The sequence below is a fragment of the Muntiacus reevesi genome, chromosome 1, assembly GCF_963930625.1.
Source record: "Muntiacus reevesi chromosome 1, mMunRee1.1, whole genome shotgun sequence".
Taxonomy (NCBI): Eukaryota; Metazoa; Chordata; class Mammalia; order Artiodactyla; family Cervidae; genus Muntiacus; species Muntiacus reevesi.
This window is the reverse complement of record NC_089249.1, coordinates 160,530,600-160,548,202: the sequence shown is the minus strand read 5'-3', so window position 1 is coordinate 160,548,202 and position 17,603 is coordinate 160,530,600. Positions and strand designations below refer to the sequence as shown.

General features: G+C 54.8%; 1 protein-coding gene across 8 annotated transcripts in view; it reads right to left on the bottom strand.

Annotated features, from left to right (window-relative positions):
* The window catches only part of ERI3 (ERI1 exoribonuclease family member 3), a 128,777-nt gene that overhangs the window by 8,623 nt on the left and 102,551 nt on the right, over window positions 1-17,603 (bottom strand). For 7 of the 8 annotated variants that reach the window (XM_065914494.1, XM_065914518.1, XM_065914473.1 and 4 more), the window contains one exon: window positions 15,587-15,686. The exons of the other annotated variant lie outside the window; for it this stretch is intronic. In XM_065914494.1, coding sequence (XP_065770566.1) covers window positions 15,587-15,686 — 100 coding nt within the window. The remainder of the gene's footprint in view (window positions 1-15,586; window positions 15,687-17,603) is intronic. 8 annotated transcript variants of the gene reach the window in all.

The following is a 17,603-nucleotide window of genomic DNA, read 5'->3' as shown; positions in this document are numbered from 1 at the left end:
AGGGGAGCAGGGAAGAAGTGGCCACTAAGAACTGCTGGGCACACCTGCGATGCCTGGCAGCCTCTTCTGCCCCAACCAAGCTCTCACCTGAGCCTGTCCCTAGGGGTCTCCTGTGGAACTGTCTTCTGGGGTTCATGGCGTGGCTCCAGTGGGAAGGTGATGGGGCTTCACCTCCTTCCAGAATGGCCTGACCAGTGAGGGCAGATTCTTTCCAAAATGAACACCCAGGATACAGAGAGGTTAGGCTGCTTGTCTGCATGCCCCAGGCACCTATGACCTGGCCCCAGACCCCACAGGCCAGCAGCCTATCTGAAGTCTGTCCTGTGCGCATGCGCTATTGACACAGACCACGGCCACCTCCCTCCCGGGAGCCCCGCCTGTCATGGCCTCTGCATCCTGTCGTTTGAGAACCTTGCTGCCAGCCTCTTAGTGTTTGTCGTTGGCACTAACAACCATCTCCATTATGTCTTATTTTCACCCATTTCCACAGTCACACCCTCCACCTTGTTAACATCCTTTACTGTTCTTCCTCTGAAATACTAAATTCATATATCCCCAATTACTGATAATAATATGCTTTTTCTTCCCCCTCACTGGAACCTCAAAACCATTCAGATCCCTAATCTCTTCAGGTACATCCCCTTCCTGTCTTCACCTTTCTCCTCTGTCCACTGTTGACTGCTTATCCAACAGCCACTCCCTCTCTGCAGAGCTGGTGGAGCCCACTCCTCCCTCCCTGACCCAGGGGGAACCCCCAGAGTCTGCGCCATTTGTGGGGATCCTACCCCGTCTCCAGTCATGGGTTTAGGAGCGGCCAAGCATTCTGGCTACTGGGGTATGATGGTAAGTTTGCTGAAAGACCTTCAAGGAAAATTTCTTGACTCTTAAGAAGAGAAGCATGAGGGGGAAATAGTCCTTTATATTCTGGCTGGACATTTTCATGTCTGTACATCTATCTGGAACCAAAGAAGCCATCTTCCAGCCTTGAGGGCAGTTAGTCTGTGAAGAACATGCTGAAGATAAAAGAACAGAAAAATGAAAAACAAAAACCAAAAATACCTGGGTCCTTGATGACACTGCTGAGATGCTAAATGAACCAACCCTAGGATAACCTTACCTCTCTTATGATGTAATAAACCCTCTTATTTTTTAAGATTTAAGTTGGGTTTTCTTTTTCTTATAGCCAAAAACATAGTAACTGATACAGAATGTAAAGGCAGGAAAGAGAGAGAAAACAAATCGGGGGAGGCAAAGGGCAGCAAGGGCACTATTTGAGGCTAGGGAACTGGTAACCCCTGTTATGTTCTCTTAAAATATTTGCTCAAACTGTCTCCTGCTATATCTCAGGATACAGGCCATGTTACCATAAAGGCTAAAAAAAGTCAAGCTTAGATGGGAACCCAGGAGAAAACAGAGGGAAAAAAATACAAGTTTACTGAGAAAGGATTTTTATGTATGTGACATGCAATTTAAGTAGACTTTTTCAAAGTCCCACAGCAACACAAAGTCAACAGACTCACTCACAGTTTCTTCTTTCACCTGTGCCCTTCTTAGCAATGTCACTTCCAATTTCTAGATTATCTCATGGTCCAAAATAGCTGCTGAAGCTCCAACCATCACATCCACATTTTAGGAAAGAGGAAGAAGGAAAAAAAGCAAGACTAATGTACTTTTCAGCTGAGCCATTTCCCTTTCAGTATTGCCCCTGAAAGGGACAAGCCTGTTCAGTGTGTTCAGTCCCACACACACTGGGGGACTTTCTTTTTATCTCACTAGCCAGAACTCAGAGATATAAACATCTAGTTGTATGAGAAACTTAAAAAAAGAAAGTAGTATTTAACTGGGTACACCATGTTGCCCCTAATTATCCAGGGGCTCTATTTAATGAGGAAGAAAGTCAATGGCTATTGGGTACATACCAAGTAGTTTTTGTCCAGGCAACATAACTGATACACCTCACTTTGGAGCCTGGATTCCACAGTCCATCATCTCAGTCCTTTCTTGCCAGTAGTTTCAACTCTCTTGTTCTCTTTTCCTCCCATCACCCTTGCATGGAAAAACCAAACTCTGCCTTCTTTAAGCCTGCATCTGGGCTGAGTGTGACTAGAGAAAATTGTACCCTTACAGATTCATGTGACTCATAAAATCAGAGCCATCAACCACACCTGGGTGTATAAACACCACCCCATTTTCTATGTGCCTGATCAGTGTGCACGCTCTCTTTTTCCTTACTGACAATTTCACATTTTCTCTACTTTCCACAACTCTCTAACCCTTACCCCCAACATCATCCCTGACTGCCTCACCCACACAATCTTGTCTCCTACTTCACCGGAAACACAGAAGCCAGCCCCCTGCACCTGGGCCAGTCCTTGCCTTTCATCCTGATATAGCAGAGGAACTGTCCAGAGGTCACTTATGAAGCCCACCCTCTTCCCAACTCTACCTGGCTTCTGGAGTCTAACCTGACTGCTTTTCAGGGGTCTTACATTGTGAGTAAAACCCTTTCTCTCTGATATAGCTTCAGTGGACTGACTCAGGCCTTGAGACTCTTCTCAGGGTTTCAGTGCCACCACTCTTTCTCCCCTCCCCTCCTCCAGCTCCCCTGTCCACTCCGCCTTTTCTCCTTACTGTGACCGCCCCTACAAGACAGGCACCGCTCAGAGCGGTCATTGGCCTTCCCTTTTTACTCTCTGCACTCTCCTTCAGCAAACTTACCTACCCCTAAGCTTTATTTATCACATATCTTCTAATAGTTTCTAAACCTGTATACCTACTACCATCCTCTTGGTCCAGGCGTCACTCTCTCTCAACTAGGTGACATTACTGCCCCCTCTCCATCTCCTCCTCCATGGTGTCCTTCTAAGCCACAAATCTGGTCATTTCACTCCCTGTCTTAAACCCCTTCAATGCTCCTGGAACAGAAAAAGGACATCAGTGGAAATGTCGGTGAAACTGAAATAAGGCCTTTTGTTTAGTAAACAGTAAGGTACCAACGCTAACGGCCTGGTGCTGATGGTTGTATTGGGGCTGGGCAAGAGGCTAACACTAGGGAAAGCTGGGTAAGAAAAGCTTCTGCAAACAGAAAGCCAGTTCCAAGTAAAAAGTTTAAGAGTTCATAATTAAAACAACAGACACCCACCACCACCACCACTTTCAACAAAGCCTCGCTGCTCTAAGGATAGAGTCCAAACCCCTACACTCAGTTCCGGGGATCTACCCAGGGTCCCTCTTGGGCCTCATCTTTCCCACACGCCTGTTGGACTGTGGAATTCAGCCTCTTCTCCCTCTTGGCTTTTCCACATGCTCTTCCTTCTGCCAGGGAAACTTCCCCCACTGCTGAGCTGTCCTGAGGTACAGAAGTTTGCTGCAGTTTCCTGAAGTCCTTGCCTGCACCCCCAGGTTGACGTCAGGAACCCCTTCTGTGTGTTCCCACAACACCCACTGTTCCTCCACGTGACTGCCTCTGTCACCCCCTGCTGGACCACAAATCCCTTGAGAGCACTCATGTTATCTCCACAGAAGCCTCCAGTAAATACGTAATAAGTGGAAGAAAGGAAGGACTGGAGGAAAAGTAAGAGGGAAGGATGGGGGAACGAGATCACAGTGAGCCTACTCTAGCCCTGATACCTGCCGCCTACAGCCCAGACAGGCCCCAGCCGCAGCGTCAGCCCCGGTCCTCCCCCAGGTTCCCACGTGCTGGCAGCGTCAGCTCCTTCCCCACCTCCACTCGTTCCGAGTATCTATTTCCCCAAGATCTCCTGTGCCAGGAGACAGGTTGGGACCTGAGCTCTCATTGACCTGGCCAGCCCGTCCTGAATCAAGACATCTAGGGGCAAAAGGAGCAGTGTTGGGGCTCCATAGTGCCTGCCAGCGATACCCTGGAGAAGGGCCTGACTAAGCCTGGGGACTCTGGGAGGGGGGCTGCCCTCCCTAAGCCCAGTCCCACCTGGTAAATATTTCATCCTCAAGCTGCTCAGCTAATCCCTATTAATTTCAATACCGCCGCCTTGCCTGGCTCAGCTCCCAATGCATTATTTATCCCCTTTGTTTGTTTGTCGCTAACAGGTGGGCCCCAGCGGAGGCGCTGACTGGGGACAAGCCCACTCCATCACAGTGTGGCTGTGAATTAATCATGAGGACTAATGGGAACCACCTCAGCTCCAGGCACTTCCCTAGCCTCCTCCCCCTGCCCTGGCACCCAGGGGTGGGCCTGGGCTGTCTCAGCACAGTTTAACTCAATTCAAAACAACACATTTTATCCACTATCTACCCACAGGAGTCAGATGCAACGTTATGCTTTGGGGACACAAGCTGAACAAAAGAGACTTAAGTTCCTGCCCTCAGGAAACTTTCAATCTAGTGCAGGCGAGTGGGGGAAGGGGGCATTTACCGACTTCTTAAAGAGGACCATGACTGGATGCTCCAAAGGCCCCGTGTGCAGTGGAGGGGACCGGACCAAGGCCAGGAGTCAAGGACTCTTCCTTGAACAGCAATCTGAGCTGTGCTCTGAGGGATGAGCAGGACTGAACTAGGCCGAGGGTGGGAATGGGGCTCCCAAGGAAAAGAAAGCCAGGTGGGAAAGCCCTGAGGCAGGGCGGGTTCCAGACAGTGAGGGAGGGCGCTGTGTGCTGCAGTACAGGCGCGTGAGGAGAGAGGCTTCAGAAGGGGCCCCTACATCAACGAGGCCCAGCCTGGGTATGCTCCTCTCCCTAAGTGACCAGCATTTGCCCCAGGAGATGAGCAGAGTCCTCGCGAACACCTGGATACAAGCACGCACTCACACCACCGCTGCTGATGTGAGCAGTGTCTGAACTGCTTGCCCTTTGTGCCTGTGGCACTGGACGAGTGGTCAAGACTGTAAGCCTTCAACTGCACAGATCAGGACATTCAGGTGAGCATTTGGCCTGGAGGACTCCGAGGAGGCCAGTGTGGGCCTCTGAATGCCTAGAAGCTCAGGTGTGCCTGTGATAGGCCAGGGCTGGGGACACGGGCTGGCCTCAGCCACCGTGCTCACATCACCTCCCAGGAAGGAAGTGGCCTCACCTCTGAAAACTCAGCACCAGACTGGGCACCCAGAACACCCCAGCAAACACCTTCTGAACGAATCACTGCACCAAAGTGAATGCCCACCATCTCCCACAAAGATCTTTCCCCAGACACTCCCCTCAAAAGTTTCCCAGAGATTCATATAGATAAACAAGCTAACTCAGACTCAGGGCGGTACAGTACGGAAAGTATGGTAAGCCTCATACGTAGGAACCATCATCAATCCCACTTTAAAGAGGAAGAAACAGAGGCCCTGGAAGGTGAATGACTTACCCAGGACCACACAACCGGAAATGATGGGTGTAATCAGAATGAGGTCAGCATGGCTCCAGGCTCCTGGCAGGTCCATAGATCTGCCCCTTCTGTGGAGGGATTTCCCCCAGGGATCTCCCTTGGTGACTCCAGGGACCCCCAATCTTGAGAACAATCCCAAAAGGGACCTCGTTTATGAACCAAATGTAGCTCTACCAGGGCAAAGACCTCACAGTGCACATGATTGGGGGTTTGTAATTCTATTCAAAGTGGCCGCTTTGAAAATCCATATGTCTCCAGGCTCTCCGTACATCACGGTGTCAAGTCATGGAGCAGTGGCATTCATCAGTAACTCCCAACGCCAGGGTCTGGGTGCCCATACGCCTGATCCCACCCCATGTGCCTGTCCTAACTAGGGGCTGCCCTGGCAGCATTACCCGCGGTGTGAGGCGGCTCCGGCTAGCCTGCCTGCTTGACCCAGCCTCACCCCTGCCCCAAACGCCTCCTCTACCCCGCTCAGCCTGTTTTCTTGGAGCTAGGCAGCCAGCATGGAGGCAGCCTCGATAACTCGCTAACGTGCTGCCCATGCTGTTCTTAAAAATTTATGACTGTGCAACATGAAAAATCCGGCTGAGGAGCCGTCATTAGCAGCGCTGCCTCCCTCCCCCACCAGAGCCGCCCTCGTAAATTGAGATTTATGGCTGCAGCAGGCAGGGCGGGGGCGCGTGCAGTCAGTGAGGATGTTGTGGGGGAGACAGCAGAGACCGATGAGGCCGCGGTGGGGCCGGGGGCTCCCCCCTGCGGCAGCTCCGGTTCATCGCGGCCTGCGGAGATACCTACCAAGAGCCACGTTTGGCCTAGGGTGTCAGCCTAGCAGGAAGGCTGATTCCCTTTAGCCGGCCGCACTGGAGGGGGCGGAGCCTATCTATGCCAATCACTGGCTCCTTGATGTCTTGGGCCATATCCTCAGGTCCAGGTGCCAGCAAGCGAGGGTCTCTTAGTAGGATGACTTGGGGAGGGGGAAGGTTGGACCGAGGGAGGAAGCATCATCTTTGTTGGGGTCACTGGACCTGGGCCCCCCCACTGTCCGCTTCTCCAACTAGAGGCATCTGGGTTGGGCTGTGACTGTGGTATGCCAACCAGTGAACAGAAGGGAAGGGAGGGAGGGAGAAGGATATCAGGAACCCTTCCGAATTCCCTCTCCTGCTCGTAAGAAAGGTTTGAGGAGAGGATGTTACTGGCGGGAGGGCAAGGATGGGATCTGTCTGAGCCTCCCCAACCAGAGACCAGGCTGGGGCTGAGAAGAGGAGGTGAGACTGGGAGCCCGCACCCCCACCCCCCGCCACAGGCCCTCCCTATTACCTCCCCTCCGCCTACCCCCCTGCTCACTTAGCCCTGTCAGCCAGGCCATTATGAAATTGGGGTTTCATTTACAGACTAATTAAACATTACAGCTTGTTCACAATTACAACGCGGGGATGAGGGAGTAACTAATTACGGAAGAAATGAGCTAACATTTATCTCTGCTCCCACCCTCCCTCTCCCCCCGCCCCCCCCCCCGCCCCCCCCAGCCTGGCTTCCTCCTGCTCTCTGGTCAGTACCAGCTCTCAAGGCTTATTACCTAGGATGGGGGACTGGAAGGACCCGATACCCACCCACCCCAGACACAAGGTCAGACTGTTCCCAGCCACCCCAGGGGAGGGGCTTAGTTCCCAGGGCCCTGCCGCCACAGACAGACAGGGCTTCTGCACAAGACCCTGTGGGTATACAGGACCCTGTGTTGGTGCGCCTGGCCATGATACGAGGGTGGGGTTCTGCTTTGGTGTATGAGTGTGCCAGCACTCTGGGGCCATGTGACTGTGCATCTTCATCTTTGGGGCAAGGTGTGGGGCTCCAGATGATGATTTTTGTGATGGGCTAGGAGGATGAATGATCCATGCCCTGACCCCCAAGCCCCCAGGGCAGTAAAGGAAAGAACCAAGAGGCTGCAGGAGGTGATGGTCTAAGCGGGCCCCAGGACCAAATTCCCCACTGGGCCATCTTATTCAGTCAGTCAGAAGCGAGAGAGGCAGCGGGGATGACCCTGCCCTGAGGCTCAGCTAGTCTCTGTCCTCCAGCTGGCCTTGGCTTCTGGCCAGATTTGCACGCCCCCCTCCCCAGGGCCCAAGGAACCTCCTGGGGGTCCTGGGGTGCCCCCTGTGGGCAAGAGTCCTGGGGTCTGGCTGGCTTGCCGCAGAGTTTAATAATAGTAACAGTGAGAGTAAGCGTTTCCATCCTTCCTGCCTTTGGGCAGAAGAAGAAAGGAAAGAGGAGGGAGAGGAGGGAGTGGAGGGAGCGGGCTGAAGGGAGGCTTTGAGGCCTCAGAACTCACATCAAACGGCCGGATCTGGGCCTAATTGTCTGACCCCTGCCCCTGCCTTCAATCAGCTCTGCGGCTCCCCGCCCGCCCCTCGCCTAACTAGCAGCCATGTTCTCCTCATTAGGACAAGCTCCCCTTGCACACGTGTCCCCGGACATGTCCCCAGCACTCCCAGCTCCCAGCCCTGCCTGGTGGGAGGGTACAGCGGGGACCCAGTTTCGGAGGGGCTCCTGGGACAACCGTACCTCGGCCACAGCTGGCTGGCCTGAGCAGCTCAGCACCTCTGCCTGAGCAGCGGGGCCCTGGAGGCCACGTGCTGTGACATGTCCCTGGGCCGGCTCAGCCGCTGTGTGCATTCTGTCCTCTGTGTGTCCTTGTTACAGCCCGACTGTCTCAGACACATAGCTCCTGAGGGTGAGCCATGTTTGAATCCTGTCCCCTTGGGGCTGGTTCAGCCTGGCAGGGGGTCTGCTGTGGGTCAGGGTCTGCGTTCAGAGGCCAGGAGCTGAAGGAATTTGTCTGCCTACTGTGCATGGATGGTTCCCTTAAATAGATCCAAGCATGGCGATGTGTGAGTGTCTGGGGCTGGTGGCACGGCAGGGGAGCTGGGTGAAGAGCTCTGACCCCAGAGACGTGTTTGAACCCCAGCTCTCCCACCTCCTTGCTCTGCTGCCCTGGGTGTGTGACAGCCTTCCTCAGCTTCCTTAAATACGGTATAGGTGACAGCCCCAATCTCACAGGGCTTGAGGATTCACTGAGGTAACAGATATAAAGTCCTCTCTACTACACCTGGCACCCAGCGAATCTTATGGAAGGATACAAGTGGGGACGGTGGATTCGGACCAGGACAAACAAATTCCCTTTTCCACAGGCCTCACTTTGCCCAACTGGGTCAAAAATGTCAGGGACAGAAAGAGCTGTGAGGAAGGGTTCAGAGCCTGTAGGGAAAAAAAAGCAGCTCCCAGGGGACCCAGCTGATACCAGGGGCAGAAGCTCCGATGCTGGAGCCACAATTTGGGAGCAGGGATGTCACACAGCAGTGTCAGGTGGGAGGGGCAGGGGCCCAGCTTAAGGACTGTCAGGTGGCATTGAGGTCAGATGAGGTAGGTTAGTAGGGATGGTCCACGAGGTAGAGATCGTCCCTTGAGTACTGTGGGCTGGGGAGCAGGGGGCTATGAACACCATGGGAATGAAGCCTCTCTGGGTCACTCTAGGTACTCATTCTCAAGGGAGCAGACCTGTGGAGGACCGGGGGAAGGGCTGGACTGGTCTGGGCCTTGACTTTGTCTCTCACCTTAAACCAGGGGTAATGACTTGCAAATATTGATGAAAACGCAAACTACAGAGATTGTGTTTTTCGGGGAGTGAAGGTGGGGAGAGGGGATAAGGAGGAAAATAAACTGAAATGAAGTCCGGTTATCTCCCATCTGTGGCTGCTCCTAATCCCCCAGCCCAAAGGAATCCAATGCAGCCCCTTATCTGCCCTGTCAATCACTCCATCACCACCCAGTGCTTGGTGGGCACCGCACGCCCTCGCACACACTCGAGCACATGCTCACACATGCACACACTCACTTCACGACTCCTGCTCCGACACTCCCGCCCACCCCAGCCCATTACTCCTCTGAGTAGGAGCAGCCAGCACGCAGGTCCTGCCAGATGGATGCAATTTGCATAATATCAGCAGCGGAGGCTGCAAGATCACCAGGGGTCAGGGCGCTGACATCCCCGCACAGTCTATCTGCAAGTGCTAATTTGGCCGGCATTGATCTGTCTTTCTGATTTCTTTGTCATTTACGACTGCGATGGTTTGACAGGAGATACAGAGAGAGACAAGGGGAGGCCAAGCCGGGCCTGGGGCTAGGAAGGTAGGGAAACAAAGATTGTACTTCCCAGTGCATCATACACACACAACACACACAGACAGACACCAGAACCTCCTTCTCCTATCTGCCACTCCACTCATCCATCCATCTATTTCTCCATCTCTTGAAGACTAGAGCCTGGTACCTGACAAGGGCCAGTTTCTCAGATGTTCCTGGGCTCTGAGTGTACCAGCCCAGGGAGGAAGGTGTGAACAGCCCCAAGCACTATGCAGGCAGCCCAGTGGAGGCCCTGTGGATATCTACAGACTTATCCCTTCTCGGGGTCGGCCACCATCCCCGGCTTCTCATTTTCTCTGGGACACGCTAGAAAGAACTGGACAGGGTCGGGGGAGAGGGGGAAGAGAAGTGGTAGTGCTGGGGAGACACACACTCCAGCTATCTCTCCCCTGTCCTCATAAGGGAGCTGTGCTGACTTCTCCCCTCCCAGCCTCCCCACCCTGAGGATGGCCAAAGCCGGGAGGAGGGAGCAAGACACCCCTCTGCCTCTCCAGGTTGGCCAGGAACAGGTCTATCAGGTTGCAGAGGCCTCACCTCAACACTTCACCACCCACAGGTCATCCGAAGAAGCCCAGACTGGGCTCTGGCTGATTCTGAAGCCCTTAGCTCAGCCAGCAAGTCCCAGGTCAGATCTACATCCTCCCTGCTGGGCCCTTGGCCAGAGTCCCCACGTTCTCCCCTGCCTTGGGAGGAGAGTTCAGCATAGGGAGATGTCATGGGGGGGAAGGGGGAGAAGAGGGAGAAGATGTGAACTCTGGGAAGGAAGAGCCCACTGCAGAGAAGTGGACATGGTCACTCTGTCAAGGGAGGCAAAGGGGCTGGAGCCTTCCAGGAGTGACCCCTCTGCCAACGGCTCTGTCCCGGCCCCACTTCTTTCCCTCGCCCAGGGTAGCAGGAGCAGGGTGATCAGAAGGAACTCCCTGCTGGGCAAGGGGGGTGGGGGCATGCTGGCGTTTGGTGTGTGCTAATCCCGGGCCCGAGGTCTTCAGAGGGACCAGGGAACTTCAAGGAGGGGAAGGGAGAGCTGTACTGCAGACGAGCTCATTAGCCAGCACCCCCACCCCCTCACCCCCCCACGAGGAGGAGGGCGGGCGGCCCAGGGAGCTCGGCGGTGGAGGCAGCAGAGAAAAGGCTGTCACTGTCCTTTCTTCCTTTTGGTACAAGCATCTCCCCGAGCCGACGATTCTCCTGCAGTGACATCTCTCACGGGCGCTAATGAGATCCGTGTCACAGAGCTAATGCGCTCTGACTGGACTCTGATAGACACCCCACTCCTTCAGGGGAGCCTACAGGCTGGCACTGCCCCCCGGGGCCGGGCCCCACCCAGCCACCTGCTAGACCAGCTCTCTTGCCAAACTGTGCTGGGCAGCAAGCTCCTGAGAGGGCTCACCCGGTGACTTGCCATCCCATCTCACCTGGAGCCTGTAGAATCCCAGGTCCCTGAGCAGAGGAGCTAAGCAGCCAGGGCAGGACCACCCAGCTGGGCACCAGGGAAGGTTTCGATTGTTCGCCCCACCTGTGAGACGGAGAGTCTGCGGGGCCTCCATGTCCCAACAACAGGGGAGAATTTACTGAGGTTCCCTGTGTGGATTTCCAAAAAGAAAGGAGGGAAGGCGGCCCAGGCCCTGCCTTTAGGGAGGTCAAGTATGTAGGGCCTGATCATTACCTCTAACTGGGGCCTAGGGATGTATTCTGTGCGCTCACACTGGGAGGGCTAGGCAAGACCCCCAGAGGGGTGGTCCCTAGAAGACGGGCAGGATCTCCTGGATGGAAAGCAAATGGAAATCACTGTGTACGGCTGTCCAGGTTAGGAGGAGGCTGGAAGCCAAGGGGCGGGGCCCTGGCTCCCAGGGTGACAGTGCCTGGGTGGCCACGCCCCCTCCCCTTTCTTCCTCACGAGCTGCTACCGAAGCTTTGCCAAGACCTGTGGGTTTGCGTGACACTGAGAGAAATGCCAAATGTAAGCTGTTTTCTTCCTCACTGTCTCTGCTGGTGGCACAGATCCCAACACCAAAAAGGTGCTCCCAGTTCAGCATGGTGGTAAGAATGCAGACTTTGTGCTCAGATGGACCTGACAGTGAATCCTGGCTCCTTGGTCCGATGGCCTGTGTGACCGCAAGTGAGTCACTCAGCTGAGCCTCAGCCTCCCAATCTGTAAAATGGGGATGACAATGGCTGCCTTCATCAGACTGTATGAAACCTAGATGAGTTAATACAAAGCGCCCCCAAATAATGTGAGTGTGCTATGCTGACCACTTGATGAAATGAAAGAAGGCCCACTCAGCAGCCCCCCGTGGAGGCCGCCCAAGTCAAGAACGCTGACGGAGCCCGCTGACACAGCCAGTCAGCAGTTCTGCAAACGTGTGGTCCCCCTCACCTGCAACCTGCTCCATGCCACCCGGCTCCCTGGGGTCGCAAGGCTGAATCCACTCCCCCAGGAAGAAACGTCTCTCCCCAACCACTAGGCCACGCTGACAGCCCCAGCGCCCCCTCTCAGGTAGGTGTTCCATCTCTGATGCTCCCCCTACTTCAGTCCCCAGGGCCAAGCCCTCTCCCCATCTGGTGACGGAGCTCAATGCAGGTTTAGCACCTACCACAGCTCTTGACACACAGGTGCAAGGGAGCTGTTCACCACCTCCCGCATACCTTACTGCATGCGTCCCTCACCCACCCTCCCCACTGCCCCCTCCATTGCCCTGTGGCCTCGCCTTCTGTGATTTCTCATTGCTAGTCTTCTAGTCCTTTCTACACAGACTCTCAGATGGCACTGACTGGAAACAGCTCTGGCCAGGTCATTCTACCCAAACACCCTACGGCTCCCCTTCAAACAGCCCAGTCATGCAAATCTATCCCAGCGGGCCCCTCCCTTCCACAGCCAAGGTCCCTGTCCTGCCTGGCTGGCCAAACCTCCAGCACACCTGCCCCCTTACTCTGCCAGCACCTCCGCCACCCCAGTGCCCAGCAGGAGTCCCCGCCAGGTAAGCCCCACAGCCCTCCCCTGCCACCCATACCTTAGAAGGAGACTTAGGAGATTCCTCCAGGGGCCAGGGTCATCGGAGCTCAGCACACCCTGACACTCCCCCCGCGCCCCCCACCCAAGGCATTGCGGGAGAAGCCAGCAGCCCCTGGAGAGGGCTAAGCTATGGGACCTGCAGAGCCCTTACCCAGCGTCACCAAGGCTGCCTCACCCCCCAGGAAGATACATACCACTCCCCACTTGGGGCTGGCAGCTCCTCACACAGTTAATTAGCACCATGTCACTGAGGACCAGCCTGAGTGGCCAGTGACAGGAGCTGACCCCTGACCCCAGGGCTGGGAAACAGTCCACATCAAACTCTTACAGCGCGACCCTTTTAGCACGCACAGTAACTCAGGGCACCGCCAGCTGAAGCTCATTAAAGCTGTCTCTTTGGCGCGAGGGCCATTAACCTCACCGCTCAAAATCTGCACCTCCCCTCCCCGCCTCTCCCAGCCCAATTAATGCCCTGCATCCTCCCTCCCTTCCAAGCACCCTCACCCACACCTCAGAGCCAGCCAGGAGCTGGCAGGGCAGCCCCTTTCATTCACGAACACAAGGATCGAGAGCCAGGAGCCCCCCGTGCCCTGGGCAGAGCAACAGAGGAGGCAGCTCCTGGAGCACCCACTGTGCGCCCAGACTACACCAGCCGTCCCAGCAGCCCAGGGAGGCAGGTGGCACTGTCTCTGGTCTAAGGTCACAGGGCTTGAACTGCTGATAGCTCCAAAGCCCTGACTTTGCTGCCATCAGCCACAGCCTTGGGTGGTCCCCTGGGGCCCACCCAGAGGGAAGCCACCTTCTTCTCTGAAGAAGGAGGGAATACTTCAAGGGTCCCCACCTAGAGTCAACATGGGTGGACGGACAAGAATGACATCACTGAGTCCCAGGAGGAGTGGGAACAAGGCACCCCTTCCCCTCACAAACACCCCCAGGACAGATACGCAGAAGCTGGGCACCCCGTTCAAGGCTGTATGGGGTGAACTACCCCAGTCCTGCCAGCCTCTCAGTTTCTGGCAGCTCCTCTTTCCCTGGGCCAACACGTCTTCCCAGGGACCCAGGTTCTCTGATCCCTCCCTTTCCCAACACCCGTGCCCTGATTCATCACTCACTCGCTATTCGTGCATCCACCAGAGCATTTGTTGAGCACCTACCTAGAACTAGTGTGTGCAGCACCCAACTGCCTCATTGATTCTGGATCAGAGCTCTGATCCTGTCTTTATCTCACTCACGGACTTCCTGTCTCCTTAAAACCTCACAAAAAGCCACACCCTCTGACCTGGCATTCAAGGCTGGCTTATTTCCCCATTTATCTTCTAGCCATTTCATTCCCTAACCCAAATGTCCCACTCCAGTCACAGGAAACTACTTGCAGAAGTCCCAAATTGTCCTCTCATCACAACAGGCTTCCTCCTGCCCTTGCGCTTTGGTATCAGACAACCTCCCCAAAGTAGAAAACCTTCCTCCAACTGTGTGCCTAGCAAACTGCTATTCATTCGTCAGGGATCCCCTGACTCAAGTCTCATCTTCTCTAGGAAATTTTCTGCTGACTTCGAAGGCCTATCAGCATGACAGGTTTGGGGTCTCCTCTAGGCTGTATAAAACAGCTCCCATGGGAGGGAACAGCAGTTGTGGGGGACTCCCAATTCCCCAGGCCTGATGGCCACTTCCTCTTTCCCCTGGGACCCCGAGAGAACCTTGAGGGCCAATAAAAATGACATGGGGCATCCCTCAAGTAGTGAAATGTAAATGAAGAAACAGCAGCCCTTGGCAACTGAGGACAAGGGAAACTGTCCTTGGGGCAGCCCAGGTGTTTCTATCACGACTCTGAGCACCCCGGGTGGAAACTGCCCAGTTCAATCTTGTCTCCTCCCAGGATGCGAGCTCCCTGAGGACTGGACCATCCACTCCGCACTCCCAACCCCACCAGACACCTGCAGTGTCTGCGGAAAGGATGAGAGGCCAGTCTGGAGCAGGTGACTGGACACCTTTCAGTGTATCTTGCTGGTCCAGGTACACAGGCTATGCTAATGTTGTAACATCACCCAGGAACACCCCTGCTCCTCCCCGCTTGGAACAAAGTCTATGCCTGTCAAGTACCCCGCTTGAAAATATTTGCATGTACACATGTACAGACACACTCACCAAATAAGATGCACAGAAATGAACAAACACATTTTCTGATGGATATACACACAGGCTGATGGTTGCTTCCACAGAGACAGGTGCCCTCAGGAAGATGTACACAGAACGCTATTACCCATACACACATACACACATCCCTCAAAAAGACACATTACAGGGACACATACAAACTCCCAAACACACAGAGACATGCAGCTTAAGTTGCATTCACGCATTCATACACTCAAAGAGACACATCCACAATGATATATAAGAAGCCAGCAGAGCCTCCAATGCCTAGAACCAGCCCCCTCCCAAGGAGGAATCCCCCTGAGGATGCACCCCCATCTGGTACCCCAAGTGGCCCCTCCCAGCCCAGGCACCACTCAATGGAGGCTGCTGCTCCTACGGGGGAGTTCAATACCCTGTGGACGGAGCCATCGGTCAGAAGGACCCCGACTAATTAAAAGCTGGTGAGGTTTAAATAATTCATCTCCTTAACTCCCATTGATCGCCAGTTTAGTGGCCACAGACTTGAAACAATATTAAACAGCCTTCTCCAGCTCCACGGGGGTGGGTAAGCTGACATGTGCCCGCCCCTCTGAGGACATCACCCACCAGAGATGCAACCAAGGGTGGGGATCCCTTGGTCTGAATCCAAGGCCACCTGTGATCCACCCAAAGCCCAGACCCCAGCCTCCTCCTGAAATTTGTTTTGAGAGATCCTTTCGAGCAGTCAGGTTCCACTCTCCCCTCACTCCAACCCTCCTTCCCCGCTCCCCCCAGCTAGAGAGAGCACCCTGCTGGAGTACTGAATGAGCCCCAGAACCCCTCTGTGTGCCGGGGACTGGGGTGTGTGGGCAGGGGACTGACCAAGCTGCCAGGGGGATATGTGGAGGGACTGACCAATGCCGCTGTGGGGCCGGCCTATGTGTTGCAGGCTGAGGCCCTTGTTCATGTCTAGAAGTCCATTCTTGGGCCAGCAGCCCATGGCGAAGCTGTAAGCCTGGAAGACAGGAGGCAAGAGTGGTTACCAGAGGCCCTGACCCAACCCCATCACTCACCAACACCCCCAGCCCCCCATGTCTTCCCAGCAAGGGCTTACTCTCATCACGCCACTTCATGAGAGTCCTCCCTGCTTGCTGGGTCCCCTTTCCACCAGGGTCCCTCCAGAAAACCTTTTCCTCCTTCAGAGCCCCCTCTCTCCTGGGTGTCTCCCCATCAGAGCTCCCAGCCCTCATGGGGTGCCCCTCACCAAGCTCCTCTCCAGAGCTCCCATCTACTAAGATCCTCCTTCTTAGGACCCCTCATCCCACCAGGTATCCCCTTCATCATGCAACCCCCCAATCCAGAGGCTCTGGCCCTCTGTTGGGTCCCCTCCCCACGTATTACTGGTCACAAAGACTTGTGGTAGGAGGGACTTGGACATCCATATATCCAGACTTCACTTCAAAGACAGGAAAACTGAAGCCAGAGACAAGGGGGCCAGCCAAATGCCTGTGGTCAAGGTGCTTTTGACTGGGAGGTAGGCCAGACTGTGGAGCTGAGTGCCATGTCGACCTCAACTGAAGAGGGGTAAGGCCACCTGGCCGACTCAAGCAGCTGTGAGGGGAGCACATGAAGAGTGTGTGTTTGTGTGTGTGTGTGTGTGTGTGTATGTGTGTGTGTGTGTGTGTGGTGGGAAGCAGATCTCGTTGAAGGTCAAGTGCTCACTTATGCATATTCAAAGCGGCCACCCATCGATCTGTACTTAATTGTTTTCCTGGGGTTGGGGAAGGAAGTGCTGGGGGCATCGATCTGCTCAGCCCCCAGCACTCCATTGCCCCCCTCTGTCCCCAGGCCACCACCCACCTCCCACGGTGGGGGGAGCACACATCAAGCAGGGACAGCACCTCCTCTCACATCCCTTACAGGCATGACAACCAGGTGTCACAGATGAGGAAACTGAGGCCCAGAAAGAAGAGACTTACAAGGGTTAGAATGCTATTAAGTGGCCCAACAGGGATTTAATTCCTGTTCAGCCTGCCAGCAAGTCCCAGGCTTCTATCAGTGGGCTTGTATTGCTAGCTGACCCTTAGAACGTACCCTTCTCTTCTCCCAAGAAGTCCCTAGCACCAGGCTGTCCTTCTCCCAGTGGCAGGAAGGTGACAGGGTGGTAAGACAGTGATCATTGCAGATGATGTTTGGGTAAGTTCCCAGAAGTTGGATGGTGAGTTCACTGGTGGAACTAAGGTGACTGTTAGCCAAGGGCAGGCAGGCACCACAGAGCTCCCGTCCACCACTGGGCCAAGGGGCTGAGCAGAGGGCTGGCACACTTCCTTCCCAGCTGCAGGAATCAAGTGTCAGCCCTGTGGGTCCTGGGAGGCCAGGAGAGATTGCTGCTCAACCTCAGCTCCCTCCAGAGCCACTTTCCTCGACCACAGACGTACCAGCCACCCCCACACTTCCCAGCCTGCCCTCCCATGCTTCCCCAGGCCACAGCTGTACCCACAAATCGGGGGCTGAGCGCGAGGCTCAAGGACAGGGGAGAGGACGCTGGCTCGGAGCCAGGGCAGAGCCGGGATGCAGGCTGCAGGGAGAGCAGCCGGTAGGCGGGGCACAGCCGGGGGAACTGCTGAGCACGGTCGGGGCGGCGGCTGGAGCGCAGTGGGCCAGAGAGCAGTGGCGGGCCGCCTTTCAAGTACTTTAAAATCACTTACAAAGGCCGGATTAAACGATCAGAAATTCCATTTAATAGGACAAATAAAGAAATAACAATCTACTCTATCAGCCTGGAGAAGGCAAGCTGGATGGGTTTTCTTTTTTTTTTTTTCCCCTCTAAAAAGGAAAAAGGGAAGGAAGGGGGGAAAAAAGAAGGATAATGTGTGTTTACTCAAGCAAAGAAAAAAATATTTAAGTGATGTCGGGGAGAAGATTGCGGTAA